The sequence below is a fragment of the Protobothrops mucrosquamatus genome, unplaced genomic scaffold (assembly GCF_001527695.2).
Source record: "Protobothrops mucrosquamatus isolate PMUCROS unplaced genomic scaffold, P.Mucros_1.0 scaffold6006, whole genome shotgun sequence".
In the NCBI taxonomy this organism is placed as follows: domain Eukaryota; kingdom Metazoa; phylum Chordata; class Lepidosauria; order Squamata; family Viperidae; genus Protobothrops; species Protobothrops mucrosquamatus.
Window position 1 is genome coordinate 4,992 of NW_015391845.1, and position 10,014 is coordinate 15,005.

Genomic DNA, 10,014 nt, shown 5'->3' on the forward strand with positions numbered 1-10,014 from the left:
GGGGGGGGGAAGAGGAGGAGGAGGAGGAGGAGGAGGAGGAGGAGGAGGAGGAGGAGGAGAACCCTTGGTGCTCTCTGAATTCTCTAGTACTAGTGACTAGAACTGATGAGGTTACCTAGTTTGGGTAACATCTGCAAGAAAACCAGCAAATTCAGAGAGCGCCAGGGAGCCCCCTTTTTAACTCTGGGCTACAAATATTCTCCTTTATTGCTATCAGGAACTATAACAGACTTTGTACTTGAAAATAATAATAACAGCAACAACTAGAATTCAAACAGACAAGCACTTGCCATCTGACACCCCAGATTTAACCACTGTCGCTAAGAAAGACAAAAAAATTTTTTTCTGGATAGTGGTTCTGGCAATGCCTGGAGACAGCAGAATAGAAGAGAGGAACTCTTGAAATTATAAAGTCAAAGTGGGAGCAAGGAGAGGGCTGAGAATTATCTTGTTAAGATGCCAAAGGAAAGAGTGACTTTTGTGATTCTTCTGTTAAGAAGAAATAAAAGTCCAATTTGCCTTGGCATTTTTATGCCTTTATATCTCCCGATTTCTAGGGTTTCATTGGGCATCTGTTTTTTTTAAAAGTTTCTTTTCTTGCCACACTGAGATTTCCATTCTTCTATTTCCTCATTTGTTGCTAAATTTATGTTCCTCCTTTTGCTCTAGTTCTTCCCCCTTCCAATTTTTCTCATAATGACCCTTGGCTGAGTGAGTGGTCCCAAATCCATTGATTTTCCAAGGAGTTGAACCCAAGACAGCCCCTTTACCCATCATATCACACCATCTCTCCCATTTACTGGAAGAGAATCGCACTAAACATGATCAGGCCTATTTCTGAGTAGAGACAAATATGTTTGCACCATTAACGGCTGACCTGCTGTGTTTTTAAAGCTTGTGATCATTCCTTCTGTCCCTGAGTGGTCACAGAGCTGTTTGGGATATTTCATTTTCAGAGGAAGGAGAGACCAAATGCAGGCACAAAATATCTATTTCCTTGTTTCCATCTGGTGTGGCAAATAGATCAAGGGATAACGGCAGCCTTACCTCCACCATGGTTTGGTTGCCCCTCAATGCCAACAACATGCAAGGCCCCAGTTTGTTCTCAGCCAAGGAAAGCAGAAACTTTTTTGTCTTGTAGCAGGAGCCCATTAAAATGTGAACCTGCAGGAGAAAGAGAGAGATAAGAGAAAGAGACACACAAACACACACAATTCAGGAAACATCTTTTGGCCCTTCTTCCAAAGTAGCCAGGAAGGCGAATGGCCAAATCTGGCAAGAGCATTTTAACTCCAGTCCAACTTCCCTAAATTATTGTCTTCCAGATATGTGGAATTATCTATTGCTCTCAACTCAGCATGAGATGATAAGTGTTGGAGTTACGTCTTTGGAAAATAATTTAGAGAAGGGATGCTCCAAGTTAAAAATTCTAGTTTTCTGATTAGATTTGGCAATAGCACCTAGACTTATATACCGCTTCACAGCCATCTTTAAGTGATTTATAGAGTCTCCATATTGCCCCCAACAATCTGGGTCCTCATTTTACAGACCTCCGAAGGCTTGAAGACTGCCAACATTTTAAAATATCTGGAGCCGGTCAGGATCGAACTCCTGGCAGTGAGCAGTGAATTAGTCTGCAATACTGCACTCTAACCACTGTGCCACTGTGGCTCTTGTTTTATCTCTAAGAAAATAAGTAAACAGATATACATTCTTAAAACAAAAGCCAACTTGCTTCTCTTTTCAATTTCTTGTGACTTTCAGTCTTAGGAGATTCTTTGTTCGCTCCTTTATCTAGTTCGGATGCCCAACTTCTGCTCTGGTTCTAAAAGGACCAAAACCTTTTTTCTCCAGCTCAGAGATGGGAAGTCTGTGTCTGTACGTAATCTGGAGTATGTATCTCTCCTTTGTGAGGATGTAGACGTTAGACAGGAGATGAGTGAAGGGTATCCTATATCTAGCACGAGAGCAGTAAGTTTAGTATATTGTGAATGCAACCAGACCGTAATAGTAAGTGGGAATGGCCTTGGGAGACAGGGGGAAGAACCACGATAGGACAAAAGGCAACTTAGCCCACAAAATGAATGGGAGCAGGCAAACATTTCAGGAGGGACCCTCCCTACTTTCTTGAGCTGTAAAGGGGGTGGGTGGGGGAAGAGATGTACTTTCAAGTTTCTGTCAATGTAGCTTTACAATAAAATAGAATTAGCCCATCTGATTGTGTTTCCTATCTGGGCCACCTTGCAAAAGTGACAACATGAGAGCAAAAAAGACTGTGAAGAACTGGCACATACCATACTGGCAAACAGTTCCCCATCATCATCACATGCCACACCACCAGGGCTGTAGAGCTGGAACCAGCCGTCCTTGCCGGCCCGCACGCTCAGCAAACAGGAATGGACCTGGCAGAAGAAAGACACATGAGAAGATGGTCTTCAAAATAATTCTGCAGAGAAAGAAGGAAGTGAAATGGAGACCTCTAGTGCTCTAGGTGCTGCTCAACTCCTGCTCCTCCTGGTTGAGCGTGCTGACGGAGCCACTAGGAGCTACAGTACAAGATGCCCCAACCTTGCAGAAGAGACATTCCTTCTCATTGGAAGGGTACCCAGCTCAGCAATAAAACACATTCTTCCTTGCACCTCATTAGGCACCAGGTGTTCCATTGGAACACTTTTCTTCCAGTCTGCAGCAGAGCAAAGAGTCTGCCAAATGGGCCCTCTGATCTGAACCCTGGAGTGGATGGGAAAGAAGAAGAAGAAGACTTTGTCTCCTGCAACTAAAAGTTTTATGTATCTGTTGTAGTTATGCACCCGTTGTAGGCCTTGGATTTCTGAAGAATTTCAGGTTTTCCATCCAGATGTTTTAAAATGTTGGCAGTCTTTCCTGGGTGCTCAACACAAATACCCCCCTTATATTAATCATCCATTCGTCCATCATATCTGTCTGTCTGTCTGTCGTATCTATCTACTGTATCTATCTGACTGTCTGTCTAGCTATATGTCTGTCTATATGTCTGTCTATCTATCTATCTATCTATCTATCTATCTATCTATCTATCTATCTATCTATCTATCTATCTATCTATCTATCCATCCATCCATCCATCCATCCATCCATCCATCCGCATCTGCAACAAACAGACATAACTGTGTGCATGCCACTGTCACAACAATGAGCATTTCTGTGATGCAAGCAAACGGTCAGTCTTGGCTATTCAGGAAATGAAGGGCATTTATCCGGAACATTCATTTTTGCCCTGCAATTTCCAGATGCAACAATTCTAGCCAAGCTTCAGAGATATCCAAGCCGTGTTTCATGCTGACACAAAAGGCATGCAGTCCTTTATAAGAAGGCAGCAACAGGCTCCAAAAGTCTTTTCAGGAAAAATATCAAAGCCGAGAGTCTGACTTGCATGATGGAACTCCAAGCAATTTATAGCCTGCATGTTGCGCCAAACAACCCGTCTCCCTCTTTTTGTGGTGCTAGGCTGGATGGAAAACTTACTTCTTGCCTTGAGTCTTCTGCAAATCTTTGAATGACGTACTTCAGCTCCCTGGAAACAGACAAAAGGAAAAAAAAAAGAAAGGGGGAAAAAAAAGAGAGAGAAACAGAAGTATGCAGTTGGTCATCTCCAAATAAATACAGAGTACAGCTGTTGCATTTCATTCTGATTATGTGCTAAGTGAAAAGTTACAAGGAGATGTGGAGGGAATGATTACGTTCTTCTAAAACTGGGGCGTTACACGGTGGGAAAAGGTCTTCTGACAGCCTTGAAACAATCCATGATAGTTAAGGACTTTAATCCTCGGAGATTGGGAAACGGTCTCGCCTGGAGATCCCTACCCCATTCTGCAGCTTCTTCTAGCCAGACAAATTCACAGCTAGAGGCCCCTTGATGCAAGCCAAAGAGGAATTTGGATGCGAGCCAAGGGGGAATTCTGTGTGTGGGAAGGAGGATGTTTGGAATCCTCGACTGGTTTGTCCAGGATGGGATAAGGATTTCTGCCTTGGGTAGGGAGTTGGACAAAAAGACCATCAACGTCCCTTCCAGCCCTATGGTTCCACAATTCCTTGCATGTAGAAAACAAGCATTTCAGTTCAATGGCTAGAACCTCTCTTCCTGACCTGCTGTCAAGCATCAAAGAAACATTATTCTGCTTCAGCCATTGTTGTTTCTTAGCTTGCCTACAGACATGGGGGGGGAGGATGCTTGGGGTGCTCAGTACANATTGTCTGAGGTTTAATTGGGGAATGTGACTTGCACGGTCAGGGGAAAGGGGAGTTTCTATATTTTTCATTTACTGTTCTGGCACCAATGTAACCAGAGCTGGTTTCCTATTCATCAGTGCCAATATGCTGTACTCAATAAAGTTTTGCATTAGAGATTTGAATGTCTCAACTGTGCTTACTTCGTTGGGATCATCAGTTGGGACCTGGACACCTGCTCTAGCTGATTGACAAAGCATCCTTCCATCATCACTTTGAACAGGGGTCTTCAAACTTGGCCCTTTTATGACTTGTGGATGTCAACTCCCAGAATTCCTCAGCCAGGCACGTGGCTGAGGAATTCTGGGAGTTGAAGTCCACAAGTCATCAAAGGGCCAAGTCTGAAGACCCCTGACTCTGAACATCCTGCTTGGACACATGGGAATGGCTATCAAGAAAGGCTGTTCTTGTCTAATGGCTGGTAGCATAATTTGATCCTACTGAATTGGGAGGGTCAAAACAGTCCAGCTAAGACAATACTACAACTGTCGAGACTGGGTGCTACTGCATCATAAGCTACTGACAGAATGGCCCTTGAGGGAAGTGTGATCCTTTTTTGCGTGGCAGAGAAAGTGCCTGGGTTGTGTTCTTCCACTTTTATGAATTGAGGTGTATTGGGCAGGGGTCTCTTTTAGTCTTTATAAGTAAGAGTCTATCACTTTTGAAACTTCTGTGTTGTAAAAGTACTGGGTCAACCCAGTACTATAGGAGATTATTTCAAGCAAATAAGCACTTACTTTGTGAACTTCTCATGTGCAAGAGCCCTGAAATAAAAACACAGGGTATTAGGCAGGTGTTTTTCCCCCCCAAACACAACAATAATACAAAATCCATAGATCCAATGTAAGTCCAGTTGCCGGGGTGACTCAACTTCCAGGTTATTAGAATGAGCCTCAACTACCAGCTGTAGCAGTCTCTTGACTGCCATCATCTCAGGCAGCCTGTGACCCAAATTGTCCAACTCAACCTCAACTAAATTGAAGTCAATATCATCAAGAGCAAGGCTGGGCAATTTCCGTTCTTTGAATGAACATCTGGGAATCTTGCAAAACGGAACATCTAAAATTGGGCGGCAAGGAAGTATAATCTACAATAGTGCAAGCAAACTACAAGAGCAAGAGGTCGTGCTAATTTTCAATATGAAATGAGTAAGTGCATTACACATCCAGTGTGCCGAATGCACTTAAGAGTTTTTTTTTGAAAAAGACATCCTCAAAATTTCCTCTAACGAGGCCGTAGCCTCCCCTATCCTCAACCCATGCAAGACTACTGTATGGAACCCTGGAAGGCTTAAAAGGGAGTTCATTCATATTTAAGGTACATTGGGAGAAAGAAAAAGCAAAAAAAAAAGCTCATGTGTCATCAAAGAGGCAAATGGAAATTTCTAGGTCCAGGAGACCAAAACCATGCGTTCGTAAACAGGATTTTCAGCTCCTATTCCAGTCCCAGGTGTGCTTGTTAATTGCATGGCAATTAAGGCCCATTGCCTCTGAATTAACATTAGCAAAGCAATTAATGGTCACTTGCTCAGAGGTCCTTGCATCACATTCTCGCTCTGCCCTGGGGTCCTTGGTTAAAAAAAAACCCCACCCAACTCAGATAAATGACACCAAGGACCTTTCTCCATTTCTCCCTGGTCTTTTAGAAGAACAGCAAGTTGGTGAAAACTAGGGCTTAGCAAGGCACCGGGCTCCCCAGGGAGGCTTAAGCTTGCAAATTGGATGATTATAGGCTGTAATGTTCACCCCACAGAGACATCTTCCTTTCATAAACACTGGTGCCATTAATAGGCTTCAGAGGGACCATCAGCAACTGTTTCTCGCTGGATTCAAACACTATGTTTATGGAATGACATGTGGTTTGACGCTTCTTCTTTCAGCAGGCTCTCTTGTCCTAGCGCATCTGCTGAGACAACTGCTTACCTCTTGTTTGATCCCAACAACTGACAATGTTTACTTTTAATTTCAATTTTTGAGAAGTCCCTTTCACCTACATCTGACCCTGGGACTACATTTTTTCCAGATTCAAAGTGGGTCTGGCAACTTTCTCAGTAAGGGATCGCCCTTCTGTGAAAGTCTAGGAGGTCCACCCTTCAAATTTCATAAAAACTCATGGGATGATCATGTAAAGTCCTTGTGCAATTATCTCAAGGCTCTAGCCATTGTTTTGCATTTTCAAAACTATTTTAATTTGCAGCTTTTTTTAAAGAGGGGGAAAGGAAAAGGTAAACTGCAACAACCATTTCCTTTGTGGCTGCAGTTTAAATGGTGGGACTCTGTTTTTTGTATTACAAAGGCAAAAAAAACACGTTGATTCAGATGGTTTTATTTGCAGGCAATGCCTTTGCTTCACGATTGGACTTCTCACTGTTTTGGTTGCACTGTATAGAATTTTACTGAATTTTTAACAGCCAACAGCCGTTTTGACTGTTCACTAATGTCAGTAGTGAGGATGCCCCAGAATGGCAAAATGTATGTATTTAAAATAAAGAAAGCAAATCTGATCTTATTCTGACTACCTACCACTTTCCTTAATTTACTGACAAATCTCAGTTATAAGCTACGTCTATTAGACTCTTCTATTAAATCTTAGTTAGTCAGTAATTAGTTAGTTCCGACTAATGCAAGCTATCTTCCAGGGAAAAGAACAAATGAAACATCCCAAAAACAAAAACTTACTCTTTGGGGAAAGGGATGGGCTGGAGCAAACTGGCCAGAGCAGGTCTCCAATCTTCATAATCTGATCTGTAATTAGAAAAGCACAATTATCGTATTTTCCGGCGTATAAGACGACTGGGCGTATAAGACAACCCCCAACTTTTCCAGTTAAAATATAGAGTTTGAGCGAGAGAGAGAGAGGGGGGGAGAGAAAACTTGATGAGTAATATGCCAAACCACATGTGTAAAGGAATAAAATAGAATACCCATATTTTCCGGCGTATAAGACGACCCCCCGACTTTTGAGAAGATTTTCAGGGTTTAGAAAGTCGTCTTATACGCCGGAAAATACGGTAGCCTAAAGTCCGTTGTGTTTGTGCATGAGTTTAACCTTGGTCTCTGCCAGCCTTCTTTACCTGATGCCCCAGGATCTACAAAAAGCTCAAAAAGCTCAACCCTCCTGGTCATTGACCATCCTAGATAGGAATTCTGGAAATTATAGTTTCAGCATCTTAGAGAGTACCTAGAAAAGACTATCCCACTGAAACTTCATTTATTCAACTTCCAATTTTTCAATTGGCCTGATGGGGAAACCCTAATATTCACATATGTCCACCATGTGTTTTATCTGTTAATTTTATTTATTGTTGTTATTGTTGTTGTTGAACCTGCAAGCCGCCATTTTGTTGTCTTTTGCAAGGGATCAGTGCTGACTTAACACAAACTTGTTACTGTGTATAATCCTCCAATGGAACAAGAGTTGCTGGGATTAGCACAGAAACACAGGCTCCACCTTGCCTGTAAACTGCGCTCAGGAGTCAAAAACGACACTTTTTCATCCTTAACGCTAATATTGGAATTCCATCAGCAGGACTTTATACCTCTTCCAACTCCCAGGAAGAGTTGGAAGAGGTATAGATTTACTACTATGCTATGTGCATATTTCATGGGATTCCTGCTGATGTTGAGAAGGATACTGGGTGTCCATACACACACACCTGCCCACCCGCACCCCTTAACCCAAGAAACTCCTGTGGACCATCTGGAAAGCCATGGGAAAGAGCAACTCACAGCATCTTGAGTATTTCCACAAAGCAGCCGAGGATGCGGTCCGCCTGGGCACTGAGTTCGATGCTAATGCTACTGCAGGTGGGGCTGACCATCAAACAGTCAATCAGGTTGGGCTCGCTGTCGTTGCCAACGCTGGCGGTCATCTTCTGGTTGGCCACGTTGTTGCGCTCCACCTCGACGTGGATCTCGTTGGACGTGACAATGACCGCTTTGAGGCGGGATTCAGCCAACGTTGCCTCCCGGGACATCAGGTCAGGACTGGTGTGGAGAAGCCGAAGTGGCAGATTGGGCTTGCGGTCGCAAGGCTGCTGGCAGCCATTCCGAATTTCCTTCAGGCTTGGAGAATTGTCCCGGCTGTTGCAGGGGAAAAAAAAGCAAGTGGGAAAGAATCAATAAGTTGAAGTTGCTAGACATAACAGAAATAGTGGGGAAGAAGCTAGACGGCAACTTCGCAAAGTTTTGCAACATGTCCTCTTTTTTTTTAATCAGTGTGCCTCTTTCTGTGTGTGTTTTTTTTTTTAAATCTTGGCCAGCTGCAATTAAACTGTCCTATTTATACCAAAAGAAAACAAATGTCTCCCCAATGGAATTTGTAATGCAGCCCCCGTTTTTGTGGCAGTCTGTGAACTTGGCCATCCTGGGTAGGAATGCAAGCGTCTCGGCCCGATGATGCAAAACCGTGATGCAATGTTCCTTTCCATAAACAGCCCACCAGGATAGTCAACTCAATTTCCTAAAAAATTGATTAATGGAAGACAAAAACGTCTTCCATCTCCATTCTTATCTCCCAAGAACTAACAGCACTCTTCCCTGCACACAAACCTTTAACCTCTTGACAACTACGGATGTATGTGTGTTTGTGTGGCGGAAGATTTTCAGACTACACAGGAACACACATTGCTGCTTTTTTCATAATCACATATCTGCTCCAGCTTGTTCAGTATTGCTGCCTTCAGCAAGGAACAACGGGACCCTTGCCAATAGGTTTCAAATTGCAACCTTCATAAGTTTCGGCAACAATGCTTGTTGGCCAGGAATTCTGGGAACTGTAGTCAAAAATGTCTAGCACAGGGGTCCCCAAACAACGGTCCGTAGACCAGTACTGGCCGCAGCATGCCAGCAACCGGTCCGCACAAACAAGCAAAGCCCCATCCACGGGATGCAGGCAGCACACAAAACCACATACTCTCTGGTCCACGGAAAAACCTCTCTCCACGGAACCGGTCCCTGGTGCCCAAAAGGTTGGGGACCTCTGGTCTAGCAGACATCAGGATGTCCATAGCTTGTCTAGGCTGATTTTCAAAGATTTTCAATCGTTCAATCAGAATAGAGATGGGAGGGACCTTGGAGGTCTTCTAGTCCAACTCCCTGTTCAAGCAGGAGACCCTATACCATTTCAGACAAGTGGCTGGCCAAATGTGATTTATGGGCAGTAAAGCACCCATTCTGGGCTCATCATAATTTCAAATGGTCATTAAACAACCGTTCATAACTCAAAAACTACCTGCATTTTACAATATAACGATATTTTAAAAATCGGGACAGATCCTATCTCATCCTATCTTTGGAGATCAGAACAGATCCACAAAGAAGAGGGGGGTCAACCTATTTTTCCAAAGCGCCAGAAGGTAAGACAAGAAATAAGGGATGGAAACTAATCAAGGAGAGAAGCAACCTAGAACGAAGGAGAAATTTCCCAACAGTGAGAAGAATTAACCAGTGGAACAGCCTGCCTCCAGAAGTTGTGGGTGCTCCATCATTGGGGGGTTTTAAGGAGAGACTGGGCAGCCACTTGTCTGGACTTGTATGGGGTCTCCTGCTTGGTTAGGTTAGGTTAGGTTAATTTAATTTGTATACCGCCCTTCTCCCGTAGGACTCAGGGCGGTTCACAGCATATTAAAAACACAAATACAATATACAAGATACAAAAAATCATACAAAAATACACAAAATAACCCCACTAAAACCTAATTAAAAGCCAAATATTGATTGCTGTATTCCCATTAAAATTACTTTTTAA

General features: G+C 43.2%; 1 protein-coding gene across 1 annotated transcript in view; it reads right to left on the reverse strand.

The window, feature by feature from the left end:
- Positions 1-10,014, reverse strand: part of LOC107300040 (C-Maf-inducing protein) — a gene marked incomplete at both ends in the record, with an annotated part of 21,295 nt that overhangs the window by 4,448 nt on the left and 6,833 nt on the right. Inside the window, 6 exons of the mRNA XM_015829383.1 lie at positions 1,048-1,164; positions 2,295-2,402; positions 3,505-3,553; positions 5,004-5,030; positions 6,945-7,010; positions 7,995-8,348. Of these exons, the coding sequence (XP_015684869.1) occupies positions 1,048-1,164; positions 2,295-2,402; positions 3,505-3,553; positions 5,004-5,030; positions 6,945-7,010; positions 7,995-8,348 (721 nt within the window). The remainder of the gene's footprint in view (positions 1-1,047; positions 1,165-2,294; positions 2,403-3,504; positions 3,554-5,003; positions 5,031-6,944; positions 7,011-7,994; positions 8,349-10,014) is intronic.